The sequence below is a fragment of the Erithacus rubecula genome (genome assembly GCF_903797595.1).
Source record: "Erithacus rubecula genome assembly, chromosome: Z".
Classification (NCBI taxonomy): Eukaryota; Metazoa; Chordata; class Aves; order Passeriformes; family Muscicapidae; genus Erithacus; species Erithacus rubecula.
Genome location: NC_136661.1, coordinates 31,948,927 through 31,972,318, shown reverse-complemented (window position 1 = coordinate 31,972,318; position 23,392 = coordinate 31,948,927). Strand labels below are relative to the sequence as shown.

Genomic DNA, 23,392 nt, shown 5'->3' with positions numbered 1-23,392 from the left:
AAATCTCCATCCTAAAGTAACCAGAGCCATGTGCTTAAACTTCATGGAGTTTAAACTTCATGGAGGTTGCTCTGCAAATCCCAGCCCTTGTTTTTGCAATCAATGCACAGAGAAATGCAGAGGGGAAAGCAGCTGCTTTTCTCAGGCAGGCACTGCAAATGCCACTTCCATGCTCACAGCCCAGAGAAGAAGCTCCAGGGCAGAAACAACATAACTTTCCTTTCCATAATTGTTTTCTGAATCTGTCTGGTCACTCTGAGTTCATGCCATAATTTCCTTTTTTCATATGCCTTGCTGCTTTGCACATTTCAGTCAATCTTCACACACAATATCAAGCACAGACAATATAATGGGAATTAAAGCTCTCTGGAAGCCTATGCCACAAATTGAATTAGCAGCATCAAGAATCCTGTAGTTAGCAGCAAGTCCAAAAAATATAATAGGATTACTTGGGGATTTAGGGATGAATCAAGTCCTACCCAAATACTTTCTTTTTTGGCTTTCTCCTCCTCCAGAAGTGAGCATATAGTGACTGCTCTTCATAATAATGTCCAGAGAGAGTGATCAGTCTTTGAAAGATCCACTGCACTTCAAATTCCATCAGCATTGGAATAAATATCATGAGCAGCCAAGGAAATTTGTTACAGTGTCTACAGTTTAAAATAAACAAAGCTAATCTCTATTAACAGAATATATATTATTGTATTTGCTGCCAGTTCCATTCAGGACACATTCTCTACCCAGAAACGTGGGGAAATGAGGGAATAAAATTCAGTACTCTGCCACTATACAAAAGAGCTCCTTCTGAGGCAGAAATTATGACTCCAAAGCTGCCATCAGTGCCAGGCACAAAACTACAGAGCAGTGGAGCCACCACCAAACTGGAGTGAATCCCAGGGGAAATGGAGAGCTGCAGTGTGAGCCAAGCAAGTTTTACAGAACTGCTCCAGGAATTGGCTCAACCCAAACCACATCCAGCACAGGCCTGTTCTGAGCTGTGGGAAAGCCCAGAGCCATTTATCTACCACCAAATAAACAAATTGCCACCATTAGATTTAGAGGAGTCAGCTTCTCCATCTCCTTTCTGCTCTGGCTCCAGTAAAACTCTTTCAGTTTTTGCTTTTTGGTTTTTTAATTGCCCACAGCACATTGGGAGACTGGCTATGCATGAACTATATTCATCTGAAAATGTGCTTGCTGTGTCCAGGAATATCCCAGGGGGCAGGTGGGACACACACACCTATTTGGGACACAGCAAAGTCAGTCACCTTCTGCTACAAGTGTCCTCATAGCACTGAAGCACTCCAGAAAAATTCAGCTCTTAGGCTGCAAAGAATTCCTAAAGCTCTGCAGTATTAGCACACTAGAAGGAGCAAAAAGCCTTGATGGAATTATTGCCAGTAGGTGTATGCATTAACTATTATTTTCAAGCCAGCAGCTTATTCAGCAGCTTCAGAAACAATAAAACCCTCAAGAAGTGAGGGGAAAAAATAAACTAATTAAAAAAATCATTAACCAATCTTATGCATTCATGACAAATTGCAATTATAAGCAGGCACTGTGCTGGGAATAATTAGCAGCATCCCTCAACATTATTGAATGTCAGTGAAGTCAAGAATACTCTTCAGGAAAGAACAATACAGAGGAGGTGGCCCAGTTGGATCTCAAAGGAGGCAGGAGCAATTTTGTTAAGTGCAGGGAAAATGCCAGCTGCAAACAGAACAGGCTCTCAGTTTGCAGCATTTCTGCAAAACCAGGAACCAAACAGGCTGAAGGACAAACATTTTTTGCTAAGTCTAAGAGAGGACAGACTGCTTGCTGGCCAGATGTTTTAAACACTTGTTGATAATAAGGTTTTGTTACTCTCAATCAGATCTCTGGTGAGTATTTTGAGTCCTGCCATCCACACCAGTCTCCCAGGACTGTAAAGTGCACATCTAAGGGAATGACTAACTTCACATAAAATGCACTTTGAAGAAGCAGCCACAGGAATGCACAATGCACATTTCAGTGCAATATGGGCAGCTAAGGGAGATGAGCTCAGCTCCTGCTCAGTTTGGGGCACTTGTTCCCCCACTTTCAGTAACTCCAAAGTCAAGTTTCATTCCTTAAGCATGCATTTGGAAATAAAAGAATGTCTTACCAAAGCTGTTGTTGACAGTGTCTCAGTAGTGGTTTAGGCTGGATTCATTTTTCTCTCCTAACAATATTCTGTTGTCTGTTTTTAAGGAAAAAGGTAGAAGAATTATTCTTTAAACAAGACAAGAAGCTGAAGAAGAGAGAGGCAGGATGGTGGGTTAGTATCCCAAGATGATCAAATACTTTGTTGTCCATTAGTAACTAAGGAACATGTTAAACCACACACAAAAAATAAACACAATATTAATATCCCTGGATAACTCACAGAGAATACTGAAAATACATTTACAGGTAATTTCTATGGCCCACCTGCATCCAAACACAAAGCAATTGATGCCTGTTGCAACCTTCCAATATTAAAATAAACAAACACCATTTATGTGCATTTCTGTCTAACAGGAGCAACAGCACAGCCACAAACCCAAGCTCTGCACACAGATGTGTTATGAGAAAGGAAGAGAGATCTGACATCCATGGAAAAGCAGAAGAGCACTGACCTCTCAGGTTTAATTCTCTTCCTCAGAAGAAATGTGAGGGTGTCTGTCTTCACACCTAAATGATGATGACACTTCAGCTTCACTCAAGTCGTGTCCCTGCCCATAAACAAATTATTTTGGCCATTACTAACTACAAACTCTCTTCTTTTGGCCCAGTGTGAGTCAATAAGCACCTTCTGCTATCAGGCTGCCCCTAAACCACGAGCTGATAAACCAAGAAATCTGAGCTATGCACACAGCAAAATATTGATTTTCTTTTGATTCAATACATTGATCTCTGTGCACACACAGTTCAGTTTTACTTTATGTTTCCACTCAGGCTGTTTTACATAACTGGAAAGAGATCACAGTTCCTGAAGAACCAACAAAATTCAAGACAAAAAGCAAGCTGGACCCATGTGAATGATAATCATATCTAACATGATTTAAAAAGGAAGAGCAAATCACACAACTCTTTTAAAAGCAAGCACTTTGACAGGTACCAAACACTTCCAATTGTTGACAGTGGCACTTGAATGTACAAAAAAAAAGAAAAAAAAAATCCTCAGAAACAGTAATTTGTGAATTCCTGGGCAAGGCACTAAACAGAAAGGTCTGAAACCAACCTGCAAGCCCAGAGTGGTGCTCCCCAAGGCTGAAACTTTTCCATAATCCTTTATCATGCAGAAGTGCTGGCTGGAACAAACCTCCAGATGTTCACAGTTTCTCCCATCTCCAAGACAGTGAGGCAGCTCCTGTGCACAGAGGTTTCCCACTCCTCTTCAGCTTCTTCCTGTCCAGCCTTCCATCCCATCCTCCATCCCATTCTTTGTGCTCTCCAGCCCCTCACTGGAACATTCCTCACCTGGGCACGCTCAGCATCCTCTGGGGAGGAGCAATCTTCCAAAGATGGACAGAGACCAACAAGCAGCTCCTCCCCACCCAGCCAGACTCTCCTTGCAAAAGAAAAAGTCTCACCTGCACATTAACACACTCACTAAACAGTTCTGCCAGCAACAGAAGGAAGGAAGAACTCTAAAGATGAAAGCAAACAGCAATATTTCCTGACCTTTCCCTGAATTTGAGGGATAAAACCCCCAAACCCAGAGAAGGCATGAGAAAAACCTTCCACAGTAAAAATCTGCTGAGCTTTGCAGCATCCAAGGAGTTCATCTGAGCTCAAGGAGTGCAGTGCATGCTCACACTTACAGAAGGGTCACTGATACCTGGCTGCCCTTAAAAACAGCTCCAGTTTCAGACATCAGACTTTCATCCAACATCAGCCAACAGGCTCTGGGTGCTAGAAAGATTAAAGCACAGATCTGACAAGCCAGCAGCTGCTGAAGCCCCACCTGCAACAATATCATGTTAAGATCTCTGAAATAATAAACTGAATTACCTCTCCAATCCATATTGCTGATCCTGGGGAACCCTTGAGAGTAAACAAGGAACTGAATGATCTGGAAAGAGTCACCTCTTTCAGATTTGGCCTCTGAAGTATTAAACTGACCTTGAAATCAGCTTTATCATAAAAAGCAAGCACTTTTGGAAAGCATAATTTGCTATGAAGACAGGTTAGGCTGTAGCCTTAGACTAAGGCTGTGAAAACATTAAATCCTTATCATGGCATGAGTTAAGGACTAAAGTGCAGGTTCAACTAGAAGCAAGATATAAAAATGGCCCTCACTTCCCCCCTGTGTCTCCTTGTGTCTGTTTGCTGCCCTCACAAACACTTTTTCCTGCAGCAGCTTTCACCCTGCAGAGCAGGGACAGGCACAGGAAGGCAGCTGGATCCAGGCATGCATCAGTGCCAAGCCAACCAAGCTGATGCTGGAACCTTCTGCAGACTGAAGCAGAACTAACAGCTTTGATTCTCCAGGCTGAGGCTGACTTGGCAGCTCTGGAAGTCAATAAAAAATGTTTGACTTGTCAACTGAGCCCATTTGGTCTGGATTCACTGAGAAAAAATAAATGTACCACTCTCAGCATGTCAGCTTGACAGGGTCACTTTGCTTTCTGAGCACAATTCTGCTTTAAAACCAACCTTTCAGCAGCTGCTCAGTTCCAGTCACCAATCCTGCTGCTGCTGAAAAGCAACTGCAAAAACACCCATTGACTTCAGCAGCAACAGGATGAGGCTCTTACCTTATAAATGACAGTCTTATGACACACAAAGTGAATATCAAAAGTCTCACTATGATTTAGACAGGTAGAAAATATCCCCATTGACCCAGCTCAGATCACTAGAGACCTGCATCCATTTGTTTTCAGTTCAACAAACAGAAGGGTTTATGATTTTTTTAAATATATTGAGGTAAGGATTTGATAGAAAACAAAACCTACTCTATCTCTGATGGAAGCTGCAGACAGGGTTCATAATCAAGTGGAAAATCTGTGATTCTTAACCATATCTAGAAGGTAAGCACAGCCCCTGACTAAGGCTGCACTTTGTAAATTGTGATAGATCCACACTCCAAACACTCTTGGCTTACCAAACTCAAGACTTTTACACTGAAAATATCTGAGCCCTTTAAACGGAGCAGCAACATTGTCATGCAAATTATCAAGTGGCAGGACCATTAAAATTCTCCTGTTCCATTGCCCTCTGGGCAACAATTGATTCTGAGACACCAGCAGGCCCCAAAGGGAAACAGAGCAAAAAGAGAAGCAAAGACATAATCCAGCCATGGGAGAGTTCCAAACCCAAAATTCATTTCCTTCTCTACAGCATTTTCACACAGAGCTGTCCCCAGCAGAACATGCTAAAATGGATTTCTTTTCCCCTCCTTGGTTTGTCTGCTTCTGCAAATCCATCCAGTAACAATCTGCTTGGTTCCTGGCTTTCACTGCATCTTTCCCAAATTGTCTGGCTCTATTGCAAACAGAGATTCTTCCCACCCCACACACTGAGTTGTCATCACTGTGTCAGTGTGCTCTGAGCACTTACAGTTTTCTCTGCACTAATTAAAGCTCCATATAGAACCTCAGCTAATTAAAATTCCAATGATCCAATTGTGAAATGAACTGTCTGCAACTGGGTATTTCCATGAAAATACCTGCTGTTGAACTTGTGTTTCCATTCTTCTTTTCCCTCCTGCTCCTTTCAGCAGCACTGAACAGCTGTGGGCACACAAGGCACCTAAAACAATTCAAAATTCAGATGTTAAACCTTGAGGTAATTTTCCCTTGCAGCCATAATCCCCATTAGTGCCTCTGCAATATGCTCTGCACTGTTTTATACCTGAGCTTTATTTCTATTCCTGAATTCCAGAATCCTACAGCTACCTGTGATTTTTATTTATGTTTTTTACCACCATTATCCTCACTGTGTGCATGAAAATTAAAAAATGTATAAATTTCTCATAAGAGCCTATCAGCAGGAACTTCTCAGAGCCAAAGAAAGTCCAAAGAATGTCAGTGATAAATTTACACATTGCCCTCAAGAAAAACAAATAAACAAATAGAAAAAACCCTAAACCAAACCAATTAAATACAACCCAAACCCAAAAGCTTTCTATGAATATGTTGTATTTTTCTCTTTTTGTTTATAAGCCAGAAAGGTGCAAGATCTCCTCTGCTGTAAATAGGTCCTTGCCAGACACACTTTTACTGTGGTACAATCAAGACAAGCTTGAGTCACACCAGCTCCTACTAGATTTGAGACCAGTAAAAATATTCCATGCCTTTTGTTTTATTTCTGATGGCAATACCTCTGAATTAGTAATTCTAGCCCTGAGCTGTTTGCATTATCTACTGCACCAAGCAAAACTCAACTATAAAAATTTCCATTGTCTAAACAGAGAAAAGTTCAAAAAGTGCATGAACAATACAATTATTAGTATGAATGTGGACAATAAAATCTCTTCAGGATCTCAGTTTTTATCTACATATGAAACAGAAGCAAAATATCTACTTATTAACCATTTTTATCTCCAGCAGAACTCTGTGCCTGAACACTTGGGCTACAAGCAACTTATTCTGATGAAACTGTACCTAGTAAAACATGAAGTAGCATTAAATGAAAATATGATGCACTTAATTAGAAAAACTGCCCCTAAGAGTTGAAGGCAAATCCCAGCTTTAGTGGCAGAGGCTGATTGAACAGCTCAGGAATGGAAGTGCCAGTTTGCCAAGGGCAGTTCTGCTCAGAGTCACTGCAGTGCTCTCACTGCAATGACACACTGCCATGCACAATCAATAACTGCACTTATACCCCACTGGCACATTCTCTGGGACTGGTTTTAGAGAGCACAAGCCCATCACAGAATGGCAGCAAAATCCCAGTTTGTTATCAATTGCCTGTTCTGCCTGATGGATTCTGGAGGGCTCAGCTCCTTTTCACATGTGAATGTGGAAAGCACAGCACAGGCAAACATCAAAAAATACATTCAATATATAGTGAGAAAACATAAAATCTTTTAAAAGAATCTGTGTCCCTCCTTCCCACATCCCATAATGATTCAAGTCATGGATTTATAGCAAGATAAGCCTTGCTGGGAAAAAATAATCCTCTGCTTCACATATATGTTGACAGATTTTTCAACAAATTTACAATCAAAAAATATATACTAAATCGTCTTCATATCACAATTCCCCATATTTTTTTCTAACTAATTAAAAAATTTTAAAATACATTAATTAAAGCACAATCTCTTTGCTCTTTCCTAAAAGAAATTGAGTCTTAATTGCTTGTAGAATGCAAGTTCACAGTTTTTTTCTCCAATTGATGGAAATTACATAAGTTTTTCCATTATGTATTTTTATGAGTGTCATTTTTTTCAGACAGCTCAGTAGTTTTTGCCCATTTTTTTTCTTTTTTTTTTTTAATTGTCTTCTTTTTACATTTGACCATCCCAAATGGGCAAGCCACCAGAAATAGTCTTTGATTGTAAAATTGTAAAATTTTATCAAATCGGAGATGGAAATTGAGTTAAGGAAAAACAAAATAAACAAACAAAAAAATATTGTGCCAAATCAGCTGGTGGCAAAAGTTAATCTTCCTGAAATGTCCTGGCTTCTTACAGGGCTTTTTACCACAGCTGCTTTTGGTTTGTGAGATATTTTGGGGGGTTTTGTTTGTTTGTTTGTTTGTTTTTAATTTCTTGTATCAATAACATCAGTGACAGAGAATAAAAACTGGTTTCAACCCTTGAGAGTTTTGCAATCACCTGGGATGTAATAGACAGAATTTTAAATTGTTATTTGATTCAAGCCAGGGTTTTTAAACCTTAAATAAATGTTTCTGCATCACAAGGCTGTTTAATTACTTTAGGATAAAAATGTCTGTCTTATTTTAAAACTTTTGCAAAGCACATCTGGACAGTGACTATTTTTCTTGCAATGCCAAAAGCAGGAAAAAAAAAATCTCAAACATCTAGAATTATCTCAATAAGCAATATTCCTTTCTGGCAAATTCCATTATAGAAAAAGATTTTTTCTTAGATTTCTGATATTATCAATAAGATATATCAATTATCAATGAGATTATCAAAAACTTCCTCTGTATACAGTGTTTAATTTTTAATGTATATTAAAAAAAAAAAAAACAAACCACAGTACAGAACATAATTAAAGAACACAATAAATTCTGTCCTTTTACAAATAAAATTCTGTAAGCTGAGATAACACTGCTCCAGGCACTAAAAATAAAAATTGTCTTCTTTATGTTGGGATTTGGGTATAAGCACCCTCTGAGAGCATTTAGCCTTGCAATTCAAATTTTTCTGACCTTGGATTAGGTTAAATGTTCAAGGATTTCTGTTTTCTGGGAAAAGTCTCTCACATGAGACTCAAGCAAAGCAGAATTCAGTCTAAAATTAGAAGGTACAATAATTATATATAAGGAAGATATATACCATTTAAAATCCCTTGCCTCTTGTCATTAACACCTTAATTAATCAAGAAGGATTTTTTAAAGCTCTCCCATGGCAGTGCAAGCCATATGATGAGACTGTTTTAATGCTGGAATATTTGCATGGCAGTGAAATGTAGAGGTCTTTATCTTGTGCCAGTCCCTTCATGCTTATACATCCCAAAGATAATCTGTCCCCAAGTTTGTGTAGAACAGGCAGCAAAGATGGTTCAGGGATGTGCTTAGAGTAAGAAACTTCAAATCAGCTTGTGCACTAACAGCACTTTATCACTGAGGAAATTTGTCATTTCTGCAATAAAAACCCCAAACCAAGCACTTTCCCATGGCCAGCAAGATAAAACTTCAGTCCCTGAATAAAACAACCCACCTGTAAGAGCAGTTCAGCACTCTGAGGAGGAAAGTGGCAGTTTTCATCTGTTCCATGGCACCACACAAGGAGAAATACCTGGGATGATGTTCTAGCAGATTTTCTTTCTGCCATGAATAAACACCTCTGCATATTGCACTGAGGAATGCATCCAAGGCTGTAGAAGATGGAAACATCAAATTCAGCTGAAAATCCTCTTCTTCTAGTTTTGTTTAGTTCTGCTGTGCTTTTAGACACCCTGGCCTAGTTGATCAGTTTGTTTCCATGTTCAGAGCAGCAGGTGTAAAATTCAAAGCACTCCACCTGAAGATTGGGTGTCAAGTGAACTTTCAAAGATCTTACCTGGAAGACATCACTCCATGAGCCAAAAGGGGACCAATTCTGCAGGGACTTAGAGCTCACCAAGTTCTGGAAATTCTGTGCCATACTCAGCAAACAGCAGGCACCTGCTTCAGCCAGTGGCTCCCAAGGGAGTTTTTGGGATTGAAGCATCATTGCTGCTCACAGAATACAAATAGTTATATGACCTGCAGAATTCTGAATTGCTAAAGCAATTCAAAATCAATCCTCTACCATGCTCACTGAATAAAGTGCATTTCTTTGGCTAATCATTTATTTTCATTATGCCTATGAGAAGCCAACTGTTTTCACAGCAGAGACTCACACATGCAACCAGAGTTTACTCACTTGTCCCTTGAGCAGCAGAGATTTCACTCATTTCTGACCACCAGACCTGAAACTCACCTGTCATCTTCTGCTCAATGGAGAGATCAACTGTTTTCTGTGCACCTCTAACCTTAGACAGATATTTGCACCCATGGGTGATGAAGGCAAAAGATTTGGTACTGGAAGGAACAGAAAGTGACAATTGTACAAGCTGCACATAAGGACAGTGAACACTCAAAGAGTGCAAGCACCTAAGGAATTGAAAGTGGCATTACTGCCACATCTATCACAAACTTCTAGATAAAAAGGCAGATAGGGGCAAATAATTCATAAAAACATATGGTCACTTGACAGCATTTCTTTTAGCAAGTGATACCTTCCCTCAAGCTTCATGCCAATCCAAACTTTTCAACAAGCTGATCAAAAAGTATTCATTGCAATTGAAATGGTGTTACTGAGATAGGTGAGCAACTTGTGCTGGGAAGTTTTGTGTGGGTGCTGATGTGGAGGACATTTGGTATTTGTCCTACATGTGTGAAGAAATTAAAAAGTCTCTGTGTATATCCTTGTAAAATGAAAATGCAGCAAACAGAAAATGGACAGAAATGTGGATAATCAGGAGTTCCATCCATTATAAATTTTCTCAGTTCCACTTAATTCTTGGAAGGGCTGGAGAAAAATACACTTGCAGAAAAGGAATGTTCACATTGTTTAATATTCTATTAAACTTAAATTCTCTAATGCTTTAAGTTATATGCATACCAAATACACACAAATCATCTTAGTCTTCTTAACACATTCATTTTGTTTTACTAAAAGAAATAAAAGTCCCAGGGCAGTACCTTCTTTAACATGGGAAACACCCTAATTTAGTCCTCATATCTGCTGTTTAAGCCAGGGATGTGTTTATGTAGCTGAGTTCAAATAATGGGAACAGAGACCTGGATTCTCTTCTTCCCTTTGCAGGGGGTATAAAATAAAAATTTGGATAGCTCACATCTCAAGTTCAACACCTAGTACCACAGCATTTGATTTTTAGCAATTCAATATTCAATATTTAGCAATTCAACTCAATACTGATGCTGAGGCTCCTGTAAAGTCTCTCTGTCCTGTTGAGTGGTTTCAATGTACATGAAATAGCCAAATATCAAGTTGTGTCTGTCACACTAATATTGGCTCAAATCTCATCTCAGCATCCTGCTATTTCAACAGCAAATGTTAAAACAGCCAAAAAAGTCAGACTAAAGTTCTTTTAGACACTTTAGTAGCTTTTGTCTCGTGAGCAAGCAATAGCAGACCAGGACAAGGGGGAATGGTTTCAGATGGTTTCAGGGTGAGATAAGATATTAGGAAAAAATTCTTCCCTGTGAGGGTGGTGAGACACTGGCACAGGGTGCAGAGAGCAGCTGTGGATGTCCCATCCCTGGAAATGTTCAAGGCCAGGCTGGATGGGGCTCTGAGCTACCTGGGATAGTGGCAATGTCCCTGCCCAAGGCAAGGGGCTTGGAAATGGATCTTTAAGGTCCCTTCCAAGCCCAGACCATCCTATGATTCTGTGAAAAGCCTCCACAAAGCAGAATACATGTTTCCTCTGCTCACACCTCCAGCCCTGAGCAACTTTTAAGCAGGGACTTGAGAGACAAGTTGCATCTGCCTGTTCATTTCTAAATGTATTTTCCTACAGTGAGCATTTCCATCAGCTGTAACAAACACACATTTAAAAACCTGCCTGTTTTCTTGAGCTCATGTCAATCTCTTGTACCTGTAACACCCCCTAGCAAGCACACTGCAGCAGTGCTTTATTGAATGATTTCTGTGATTCACAACAGCTCCATCAAAAGAGAGCCAAAATACTGAAATATATACTTACACAAACCAAACCTAATAAAATAAACATGAACAGAACAAGTATAAAAGTGCAACCAACCTGGATGTTAAAGCAATCTCTTATTTCAGGACTCAGTGAACCTTTGCACAGAACCAAGCAGGCATTAGAGAGCACTGGAGGAACCTCAGAAGAGAAGAGGCTCAGCAGACACAGGGTGTCTTTTCAGGGGTGTCTTCAAGCCTTTTCTACCTCTCCACATCTGTAGTATTTTGCTATTTCACATTTTCCCTTTTCTCAGGGGTACTGCAAGTCTTAGCTGGACACTGTGCACCACATTACTCTAAATTTAAACTCAATAAAAACATTCTCAGGCACAAAAAGGCAACCCCACAGAAGGATTTTACAAGATTAGAGCTTTAGTGAGAGTCAGATCAGAGTTCCTGAGCGCCCTCAAGAGGGAGGGAGGGAGGGATGGAGGATTCCCCGGGGACAGCAGGATGCAGCTCCTCCAGCATTCATTCCCTGCAGAAATGGGGCAGCCCCGCGGCGTGGCAGAACTTTGCGGGGAGATTCGAGGTCCCGCTGGGTTATCGGTGCCGTGGAAGCCCCGGGGAGCGGAAAGGGGAGCCGGGCTCGGGGCAGAGATCGCTCCGAGGCTCGCAGAGCAGCTGTGGAGCGGCTGGGACGGGAAAAGAGCCGGGCTGCGAGTGGGAACCGGGGCGGGTTATGGTCAGCTCGGTCACACAGAGAGGGAGAGAGTCAAGGAACAGACTAAAAAACCCCAACCAACACCTCCTGTGCTGAATATCCCCGCTCGGCTCCAGGGCAGAGGGGAGGCAGCTTTTAATGCAAGCACCGAGCGAGGGAACAGGAGCGCGCTGGTTCGGCGGCTCTGCGGAGTTCGCTGCGCACAGCCCAGAATGTCACATTTCCTGCCAAAGGAATATCCCGATCCTTACCGCACTCACAGCCCTGGGAAGGGGCAAAGCAGGGCTTGCACCTTTACATCCCGCCTGGAAATACTGCCCGGCTGATACACAAATAACTTGGGAAGTGTGCTGCCACCCCAGCTGATGGGGCAGAAGTCCCAAAACTGAACGAGACACAGAGATTGCCACCCACCTCCCTGCTAAAGTGAAGGACTCTCCACACTTCCCCCCTCCACAGAAATCAGAGTAGCTTCTAGTCATCTGCAAATAATAAAGAAAAAGGAAGTGTTAAGCTGAATTGTATAGGATATATCCAAAGGAACTTATTCTGAAGGAGGAGTTACAACTGTAGGTGTTCTCTACCATTAGTTCTTATTACACAAAAACAGACTGAGCACAGTTTGTGTCCCAGCTGCTTTGGCTCTGAGCTACCACATGGAAATTATGTGCTCTCTGTGCTCTGTGTGTGTTCCTGGGGGAAACAGAAAAGGTGTAAAACTCTCAGAAAGCTGTGGGAAAGCAAACCTCAGGATGGAGAGAAAAAAATCCCAACATGTTCCAAGGCACCTCCAACCAAAACCAGGCCCTGTTCTCAGCCTCCAGTACTGCAAGTCCTGTAAAAGGCTTTTCAAACCCCCAGAACATTTTCATTTTTAAAATGTTCCTTGGAAGATAAATTGAGCACTGTTTCTAGAAGTGAGGAAAGAGGTAAAATAAAAATGATGCCACTATTAGTGGAGCCAAAATAATAATTAAATTTAGTTAATTAAGGAAACAAGCAAGAGCCTGTATATTTTATATCCTGAGATGCTGGGACTGATAGTTTATCACCAGATGAAGATGCTGAGTTCCAGACATCACAGAGCTATCCCTCATTACACAGTTTTAAGTGTGTTTTCTCAAGTGTCAACACCAATTCTTGTCCCTGTAGTTCAAAAAATGACAAATTACAGTGCAGAAAGCCTGTTGGCAATCACAAACTGGTTCCACTTGCTTAGAACATGCTGCTGCTTAAAATAGCAGTGATGGTGTGTCTGCAGTAGAGTTCCCAGTGTTGATGCAGAGTTCTAAATCTGAGATGTTACAGAAATATTTTTGGACTAGATCCTAAGGACATGGTCCTGGAAATACTCTTGGTCTGATGCTGCCTGGTGTGAGAGCTCTCAAAGCACCAGAAGCCCTGGGAAAGAAATATTATTGCTAAATAACAACTTTTGTGCAGAGTCAGAGCTGCACATAGTCTGGCTGAGCACTTTCATAACCCTGAGCCCTGGTACCAAGCTGAATGATCATCAGCACTTGGCTGGTTCTGAGGATTGGGAATTCCCCTCATCCCCATTTTGGAAGAGGAAAAGCAGGGTCTGAAATGTTCATTCATCAAGACTTTGATGGGAACACCACAGTGAAATGGTGCTGCTCTGCCTAAGGGATTGGATGGTGCAAAATTAAATAGGTTTGTTTCCAGAGTCTGTTCAGAAAAAAAGTCAAGCTACCAGTCAACAACAAAACAAAACAACCCTCTCTAACACCCCTCTTCACAAAAACCAAAAACAAACAGTTCAAAGACAAAAAATCCTCAATTTCTTGAGAAACCAAGCAAATGACCAGTATTCAAGGAATCCTCACTATTATCAAATGTCACTGTTGCTTTTTCTGTTCTTTTCACTGTCATTCCCAGTCAGTAACACTGGTTTTCTCTGGATAATATCTGTCTGTTAGAATGCATCTACACTAAGCACTTGTGCCTGCATGGGAGGCAGATACACCTGGAAATTTATGACCCTTGTTCACAGGTAAGAACTGAGCAGTAGGAGGGTAAAGAAAAGCTGTTCTTCATTACCTGTGTGTGTGGTAGAAAGGGTCAAGGGGTTACAAACTTTTGGTTGTTGCAATTTGTGCCTCTCTTCTGGCTATTTTTTAAACATTGAAATTTTATATTAGCTGGGGCTCTGAACTACTCAGTACTTTCCAATTTCATAAATAAACTCTTTATTGCTGAAATTCTCTGAAAATGCATTTGTAATTTGGGTTATTACTAACAGAAATAACTTACCACTTTTCCTTTACAGAGGTAAATACAGAGACAAGTTACTGGAATACATGCAGTTTTCTAAAATATCTTAAATGAATGAAATTTAGTTTATAAAGCAAACAGCTTATTAAATGGCTGCACAAATGATCTGGAACTAAGCCTTGCATTCACAGAACAATTTCCTTTCCCAAGGGAAGGCATTATGCAGCTTGTACACATTGAGAACCAAAATGTAATCCCAGCAAACCACTCAGAAATAAAGTTTTGTATGAATTGACTTAATTTCCAGGAAGAGAGAAACTTAGTTTCTGTGCAACACGTGCAGACCTAGGCCTGGCTGATCACCCTGGCTCTGCAGGGTCCTTTTTGGGCAGCTGCTATGAAAGCCAAACCACTGAAACTCTGAACCCACACTTAAATTCAGGGCTGTAAAAACTTCACCAGTGTTTAGACAAACAGCATTGCTTGTCCCAGGGCAGGGAGGATCCTGACACAGCCACCATGGCCTGTCTTGCACTAGTTCTTTCCTTAGGAACAAGGCCTAACTGTAGTTATTTAGAGAAATAATGTATTTTTTTATTTTTTCTGATCAGTTTCCAGTATTTTATGTATTTTTAGGTCATATGATCTTGCTAGCTGCTGCCAAATCATGTGCAGGGATAAGCTGATTTTAAATAGTTTAAAATTTACACTCCTTTGCTTGATGGGACAGTTTTCAGCTGTTGCTTTCTGGAAATCAGAAGTGTGGCAGTTTCTTGGTGTGAAGAGGGTCAAGGATTAGTATAAGCCTATAATCACTCCAGTTACTTTTGGCACTGCTATTATTAAACTGAACTGCAATTGAAAGAAGACTTTTTTTCTAGCTGCTCAGAAATTGACCATGGGTAATTAGTGCTTGACACTTGGGCAATTCACAGAGGAAAGTAAACAAATGGAGACAATGTTAAGGTTACTGTATCAGAATATTAGGAACACACAAAGCAGAGCTCTAACCACAAAACACACAAATGCTCCTGGCTCCTGTAGGTTCCATTCTCATTGACCCTGCAGAATATCAGGCACAAGCAATGGCTGTACAGGCTGTGGAATGTCAGTGCTTAAACAAAGAGTAAATGTTCCAGAATGAGCCTGTCAGTGCTGCAAAGTGCCATCTCTGATGCTGGTTATTTCTAAGGCTTTTGGAGCAGCACTGGCTGCACTTAGTGCCAGCAGCTCGACCTATTCAACATCTTCTGCCATGGAAGGTGCTGTGTTCTCCCATTGCCAGTGGCACAGAAAAGGCTCTGAAGGGACAAGAGGAACATTCCTTTCCCTGTGCATGTGAAGCTCTTTCAGCCCCAGCAGGGGAAGCTCTCCCTCTCAGAGGAGCTGCCCTGGGCTGATGGATTTATCATTGTTTACGACATCAGCGACCGAGCATCGTTCGCGTTCGCTCGAGCGCTGCTGGGCCGGACCCGAGACTCTCACACGGCACCTTGGCAAAAGTCACTGCTGCTGCTTCATTTCTGATTCTCACAAACACAGAGAAAAGCTGAGAGCACCTTTTGGGAGCTTGCAGGCCAGCCTAGCAGCAATTAAAATCCAGCAGCATCCAAGTGATGCTCACACAATGCCCACAGCAAGGTACCTGAAGGTAAAATGTGTGGCAAATTCCAATCAATTTTACCACATCCAAACCCAAGCACATCAGGATTTTTGCTCTTAGTGCTTACAGAGCTAGTATTTCAATGATTGCCATAGACATTTCTGCTGTGATTTCCATGGGTAAAGAAGCCTGGCATAGTCAGTCTGTGCTTTTACTGGCCCACTCAATTACCAATGCACAAATAGAGGGATGAGGAAAGCATTCCCCACATTAAAGGAAAGTAAAACCACAAATATCTAATTAGCTGCCTTTAGCTGTAACCTCAACTCAGTTGTGCACATGGGGGACCATATGGTAAGAAATAAACTGTTAAAAAAACCCCAAGAGAATCACCAGAACTGCAGGTGTGAGTGTGGATGGGGCTGTGTATTCCTGCAGCAGTCAGCTGAGGTGCTTTCTAAATAAAAGAGTGAAATCCTTCCCCTATATCAGAAGCAGAGTAAAAACCCCATTTTCCTGTCTGTTTTACTGCTGACCTTTCATAGTTAAGGTTAATTTCTGGAAGGAATAATTTTAGCAGAAGCTTGGAATTAGATTTCCTGTGTTTCCTTCTGAGTTATGACACTGACACTGATGTATTTCTTGGGCTCTGTTCTGTTACCTGCAAATGGAGATAATGATCAAGTTGCTTCTTCATGTAGTCCAGGTGCTGACAATGTACTCAGCAGCACAGAGCATGAAAAAAGCAGTGGATTAAAAAATACATTCATTCTTTCATTAGAGAAAACAAAATGAAAATCTACTGGTAGAGAATAGCTTGTCTGGAAATTCCTTTGCCAAATGGGAAACTAGAATTCTTCCTGGTGAGCTGAGGGGGCTGCTGAGTTCATTTTGGTTTGGTTATTTTTTTGCAATGCCTGCTATCCTGAACATACCTATTTCCATACTCACTGAATATGATATGATGCAGTGTTGCACACATCTTTTCTCTAACTGGAACCTTTTTCATTTCAGAATGGTCGAGTCATGGATATTTTTGGTTGGCAACAAAGAGGATTTGTGCCACATTGAGGGAAGTTGGCTGGGATGAAGGACAGAAGCTGGCAATAGATCACAAGTGCCAATTCTGGGAACTGTCTGCAGCAGAGCACTACCAGGAAGTTGTGGCAATGTTCACCCAAGTCCTGAGGAATATCACTTCCAATTCCAAAGTGAAGGGAAAGAGACGACCAAGTGGTTCCAAGTCCATGGCCAAGTTAATCAACAACGTGTTTGCAAAGAGAAGGAAATCTGTGTAAGAGATGGTTGGGCTTGAGGTTGGAAGAGCCTGAAATCATGGAGCAGAGGCAGCTCTTGGGACTCACTGAATTTCCTCCTAAGGTCAATATCTGGAGGAGTAAGGCAGTGCAAACCAAAGGTGGGAGATGGGATGGTCCAGACTTAGAAGACCTGACCTATTTCAAGCTCTGCTACAGATTTACTGTTTAGGGCTGTGCCACTTCAACTGGAAGCTGCTCCAGAGGAGAGGTTTAGTCTGTATTTATTCAACAGCAACTGGTCTTGGATAGAGCTTCTAGGTGCAAATGAAGTATAAACAGTTACCTCACAGATTCATTTATCATCAAACCCAGCCACTAACCAAACACTACCAAGTCTGCCACTAAACCATGTCCCCAAGTGCCACATAACATCCAGTAACCTCAGCCTTGCTGATCAAAATCTTACTGCAGAATTCTGAGTACTTGTTTCTTTGTGTGCAAGAACATTTGCACTAAAGAAAAGCATCTGGCTTCATGTGGTGATGCATTTGTATTTAACTCAGGTCCTTGTGTGCCTCACATTTGCTGAAATTCATACAAATTAAATGCTTAGACACCAAATTTACAAAAGGTATTCAGCTGCAAAGCTGCCTTGCAGAGGCACCAGAAGCAGGGAAGCAGATACATAAAGCAGTATTGTCTCAGTACTGTTTCAGTACCTTTTTGTTTTTTTAATTCCATGAGTGATGAAAGAAAGTAGAGTGGGTTGAGGAGTGTGGAAACAGAAATGTTAGTGAAATGTTAGTCAGTGAGCACTGGACTATTCCTGCAAGGGCACTGTTGAGTGAAATCATTTTCCAGCAAGGGCCAGCAGAAGGCCTGGGCTGATCCTTTCACAGAACAATTCTTTTAAGCTCTGACAAAAGTTTCATTGCTGTAAGGTGGCTGTGGCTGGTCGATCCCTTTCACAGAACAGTTTTTGGAAGCTTTAACAAAAGTTTCCCTGGGTGTAAGGTGGGTGTGGCTGCTCAATCTCAGATGCAGCAAGGTTACTTTCAGTTTTTGAATGTTCACCCATAAAACAACATACAAAGGTTACATATAATCTTAGCAGTAAGGCTCTAAAATAGTACTAAACACATTCCCAGGCTGCAAAGACACAGATGAATGGTGTAATATCTCCTTGACATTATTTATACTGATGGCAGGAAATTAATTTAAACTGCATGGAGCTAAAGTGGCAGAATTTGCATGAGGAGGAGAATGAATTGGTAGAGTGAAATCCATGCTGCAGTTTGATCAAAGGACTTTTTCTCTGCCTCCCTGAGAGTCCCCTGGATGCTCCAAGTGCCTGCTGGCTGTTTGCAGTGTGATGGTGAAGGAATCAGCACATTGCATTGCCAGGCTGGGCCCATTGCCCTGTGCTGTGCATCCCAGCCAGTGCCACATGAGGGATTTGTGTCAGCCCTGCTCCTAGAGCCCCAGAGTTCCTGTCTGGGCACTAATTCTGGCTCACATTTTCCCTGTCTGTACCTCATTCACAAAAGCTCAGCAGGTAGCTGAGCCTTGTTTGCTTTTGCTGCAAAGGTGTGTTCAATCTAAGGACCTAGTCCTTTTTATTTGGTGGTTAGACAGCAATATCTTTTCCAATGTTAAAAATTCTAGAGAATTATATTCAGTCTGAAAAATGTGGATGTGTGTATCTATTGGAGGACACTAATGCAAGCATGAATTAGCAACAATTCAGCCATTTTCCTAAAAGAAGTGCAAAAAATGTTTTAGAAAGTGAATGGCTGTGATTTCCTAAGTTTAACAGAACTACCTTATGAAGTCCCAAAAGCATTGAAAACACATGATGTTATCAAGATGACAAAATTAAAAAAAAAAAAAAAAATCGATTTAGCTGTATTTCATTTACTTTGCTACCTCTGCATCTTTTATTTTTGACAGCTGCACAAGGATATAGCTAAGTATTTCCAATGATCTTCTTAGACTTGGGAATTCAATATTTTTCATTTCCAGTACATAAAGTTGGTTTAAGTGAGAATTTAAGAACAACAAATAATCAGTCACTCTACTTTTAGCATGAGCCAAACTGAATTAAACCTACACGAAGGATATTGAAATGAGAGGACACTTAAAGTAACAATACATATAAATATGTATATTATATAATGTGTATATATATATATATATATATATATATATATATATATATACATATATACACAGACACTCAAATATCCAAAAATATTTTGCCAAGGTGTGTAGATATTTTTTTGAGTTTTTCTGCCATGGTTCTGTGATATTAATTCTGAAGTAGATTTCAGTACCACAACAGAACTGCAGACATTATTTCCCTAATTAGTCACATTTTTGCTGTTATCACTGAAAACTCTGGCTTTTCCCCCCAGTTTACCTCCTTCAAAGACATGCCAAATGAGTTTGGGCTCAGTTTGGGGACTGTAGATTAATAGCAGCATTTTGATCAAGCTGCATTTGAAATGACTCTGATCAATTAAAAGCATGTTAATTCTGAGCCACTGCAATGAATGGCTGATGCTCTTTGGCTGTTTCCAGTGGGCAGCTGGAATCAGAGCCACAAGAATATGAACAAAAACCACACTGAGGTTACCTGCCCATGCAAGTGTCAAACAACAAGTCATTTGGTTTCTGTAATATTTTTTTCCAGAGCAAGCACAGGATCTGACAGTCTGCTTTGCTTTTATTTTCTTTTCTCCATCAGCTATAATAAAATGATCTCCTGCAATGCACATGGCATGTAGGGTCACACAGTGCTCTGCAGGATTTGGGGTTTTTCAGCATCATCTGCTGAACAGAGCAGATATGTGGCAGCACACAGACAATTGTTCTGCTGCCTGGTTATTTAACAAATGTGCATTTTCCCTGTACCTGTCTCCACAGCTGTGCACTCCCCCTGCACTCATATATTCATTTTCTCTAATGAGCCTTTGACAAGCACCAGGTAATTAGTAAGAAATAACTTGGAACCATGCCATGATCTCTCCCATTTCTGTCTGACTGACACAAGCCTGGCCTCAGAAATGCTGATTTGATCAGGGAGAGCCAAAGCTCTGCCATTGCAATCTCTGCCTCAGCCCCAGCAATTTCTCCTCACTACAGAACTACTTCAACATTTCTGCCCATCTCTTTCTCTGCCCAGACAGCAGGCAGCCTCTCTATTCCTGAGGTAGAATATCATCTTTGTCTTCAAGATAAATGAAGGTATATTCAAAGTCTAATGATTGGATTTTACTCCTTAGCAAGGTACTTATATTTTTCCTAAAAAAAAAAAAAAAAAAAGTTGGATTTTAATTTTCTTTTTAATGCTTTTAATGTTAAGGAAATTACACTCCCAAGTAACTAGTTTGTAATTTGTGATCATGCATGATTCTGATAGTGAAGGAATTTCATTACAGGTAGGGTAAAAAGAGGAGAATGCATGTACATTTGCATGTCCATGTGCAGGTAAATAAATACTAAACCACATTGATAACAGAGGCCATTATCATTTGAATAAGATTATATTCTCTCTAGGAGAGATAAAGGGTAATGAAAGACAATTCAAAGCCAGTTTGTTATTATTCCATCAAACACCTCAGCCTCAAGCTGATAAAATTCCCTTGTACAGCTCCCATGAGACATGAACTGCAATGATGCTGCCAACCATTTGCAGTGATCTCTAAAAGCATTAATTTTACTATTTCAATGAGTTTGTGATGTAGTGTAAGAGAGGGTAAAGCTAGAGGTGAAACTGCTACACAAGCTTTCATGAAATAACTACCAGTGTGTTACTGGGCATGACAAAATGAATTATTTTCACAACAGACAGGTGCTCCAAAGAGACTTGAAAAGATTTATGCAGAAGCCAAGTTGGAAAGTGCTCTGTGAAGTAACTTTCACTGTCCTCATCACCTTCCATCAAAGACACAAATTTTGTTTTCCTTTTTTTTCAGACTAGTAAGGAGCATCAGACTCCAAACTGCCAGGGAGTTTCACTCAAACCTATTTGTTCTTTTCTGTCCCTGCTGTTCTGGTTTGTATTTTTCCTTATCCTTAACTGTTGAAGGAATCCTTCCTTTCGTGGCCCAATTGTTGAGCAGCTTTGGGCAAGTGATTGCCACATCTCTGCAGGATTAAGCACAGCTTGGTTTATTGCCACGTGGCTTTCTGTTCAAAGATTGGAGAATTATTGCTCTGGTGTCATTCAGAGAGCACAAACTGAACCTGGCCATGGTTTTGCACTAAGGGCTCTGGAGGAAAAAGAGTTTCAATTCCTTAGACACACTTGTACGTGTCAATCCCTCCCTAGAACCAGAACCAGGCACTTTTCTGCACAATTAGACACCTTCTAGGGCTATTGTCTTGCAAAACTGCTTGTAAATCTGAAAAGCAATTAATTGACTTTTTCTGAACTAAGGAAGTGATGGGGAAAATGAGACAAGCAAGGCAGATGTTTGTCTGATTTCAGATCAAAATGTTTGTATACTTAAAAAGTTCATGCCTGACTACAGACTTATGTTAAAATCTAATTGTGAGCCTGTTCAGTCAGACTTTCTCAGGGGGGAGTGTTTCATTAACACTTGGAAAGAAGAGCACAGAAGCAAAAAGCACAGTTGTCATAGTGTCACCTGACAGGCTGGGAGGGAATTGAACAGTCCTAAGGAGAATTTAGAATTTCAGTCCCTTTCAGGAATGCACTGGGAAAACAAAGTAATATTGTTAAAAGGTAAAATAGGCTGGGCTGAGAAGTTGCTCAAGGCACACATGTGTTACACAAAATGCTTGGGTTGGTATTTTTCTTAAAATAGAAAACAAAACAGAATCAAAAATCCCCATCCCAAAGAGGGGTCAGAAGCTTTTTTTAAAAGCTAAGCCCATCAGTGACAGAGTTGTACAGCACAGGGACTGCCCTGTTCCAGCATAAATAATCTCTTCATAAATGAACCTCTTGTGCTCACAGACCAATATTGGGGCTGCTGATCAGGATTTGGCCACTGGCCACCAACATTGGCTAAGAAGCCATGGATACCCAAGTAAAAATCAGAATATTTTGACTTGAAATTTTATGTAGTAGATCAGATTCAGTTGAAAATAATAATTGTCAAAACCTAACAAATAACCCAATAAAAAACCCAACCAAAAATCCAAACAAGCCATGCAAGAACAAAATAGAACAGGAAAGAAGAGGAATTATTCAGGGCTTTTCTAAATTATAAAAAATTTATTTACAAAGCATATTGTAGAATGTAAGGATAAACTTTTAAAAAACTTGGTCAGGTCCACTGGCAAGTGTCTTCATTTAATTGTATAAATAAATAAACTGTACACAATGCATGAGTGCTGGAGAACATTATTGAGTTTCATTCATACCCAGACACAAGGTAACTTATTTCTCCCTTCTTCTGCCTGTGATACTTCTAATTTGATAATATAAAATAATTCACTGTGTTTAAATTGCCTTTCAAATATTTTTTAATGAGAATGTGAATTAATATGGATGTTAACCTGATTATTAATTGGTAGTATTCACACTCAGCTATTTTCCCCACAAGAAGGCACAGTAGAAACATTCAAGATTGTTTTGTGGATTTGATTTTCAGTGCCCATTTTAAAGATTCTCTCGTGGAATAACACACAATATTGTATTTCCTATTATTTCCTTTTTTTATTTAAGATTTTTGTTTTCTTTGAGAACAGAAAAAATAATATTTTTTGGCTATATAATATGTTTTCTATCCAGAATGAATGCAGTCACTAGAAGTACCTGGTAGCAGTGAAATGGGATTTTCTACTTCCAGTCTGTTCTTTGCCCTCTGACAGTTCCAAGTGATGGAGCTGTGTCAGCACTGCAGGATCAGCCAGCTAAAGAGCCCAAAGAAGTTCACCCACACACCATTGTGTTAAGTCTCTGTGCACTCAACATCTCAATTAAAAAATTGGACTGAAGTTTTACAATCAATCTCTTCCTCATAAACTTCTTCCTATTTAGTTCCAGCTGAGAACCCACACAGCAAACTCCAGCTCCCAAAGGCAGAGCAAGGTACACTAAAGGTTTTTGCTTTTCTGATAAAATGCCTTTATAACAATATCATGAGAGCATTCAGTTGCTCCCTATGCTTAGAGTCCAGCAAACAGTCTAGAAATCACAGTACTCTTCACAAGAATTATGCTTGCTTCAGTTACTTATCACAATCACTCAAACAGCTTTAAAAATA

At 40.4% G+C, this 23,392-nt stretch overlaps 1 protein-coding gene and 3 long non-coding RNA genes across 4 annotated transcripts in view; 2 read left to right on the top strand and 2 right to left on the bottom strand.

Moving 5' to 3' along the window:
* The window catches only part of LOC306814467, a 107,660-nt gene that overhangs the window by 4,467 nt on the left and 79,801 nt on the right, over positions 1 to 23,392 (top strand). The gene's annotated exons all lie outside the window — the stretch shown is intronic.
* Positions 1,572 to 2,495, bottom strand: LOC306814514. The gene is made up of 3 exons (XR_013777187.1): positions 2,323 to 2,495; positions 2,144 to 2,218; positions 1,572 to 1,663 (listed from the first exon to the last, which is right to left on the bottom strand). It is a non-coding gene; the product is annotated as an uncharacterized lncRNA (long non-coding RNA).
* LOC306814513 lies at positions 4,408 to 9,685 on the bottom strand. The gene is made up of 3 exons (XR_013777186.1): positions 9,542 to 9,685; positions 8,855 to 9,011; positions 4,408 to 5,754 (listed from the first exon to the last, which is right to left on the bottom strand). It is a non-coding gene; the product is annotated as an uncharacterized lncRNA (long non-coding RNA).
* LOC306814394 (ras-related and estrogen-regulated growth inhibitor-like protein) lies at positions 13,993 to 17,507 on the top strand (the record flags this gene model as incomplete). The annotated part of the gene is given in 4 exon segments (XM_079330390.1): positions 13,993 to 14,070; positions 15,645 to 15,793; positions 16,909 to 16,960; positions 16,962 to 17,507. Coding segments are annotated over 4 exon segments (510 nt in total), but the record flags the coding sequence as incomplete, so codon positions are not given.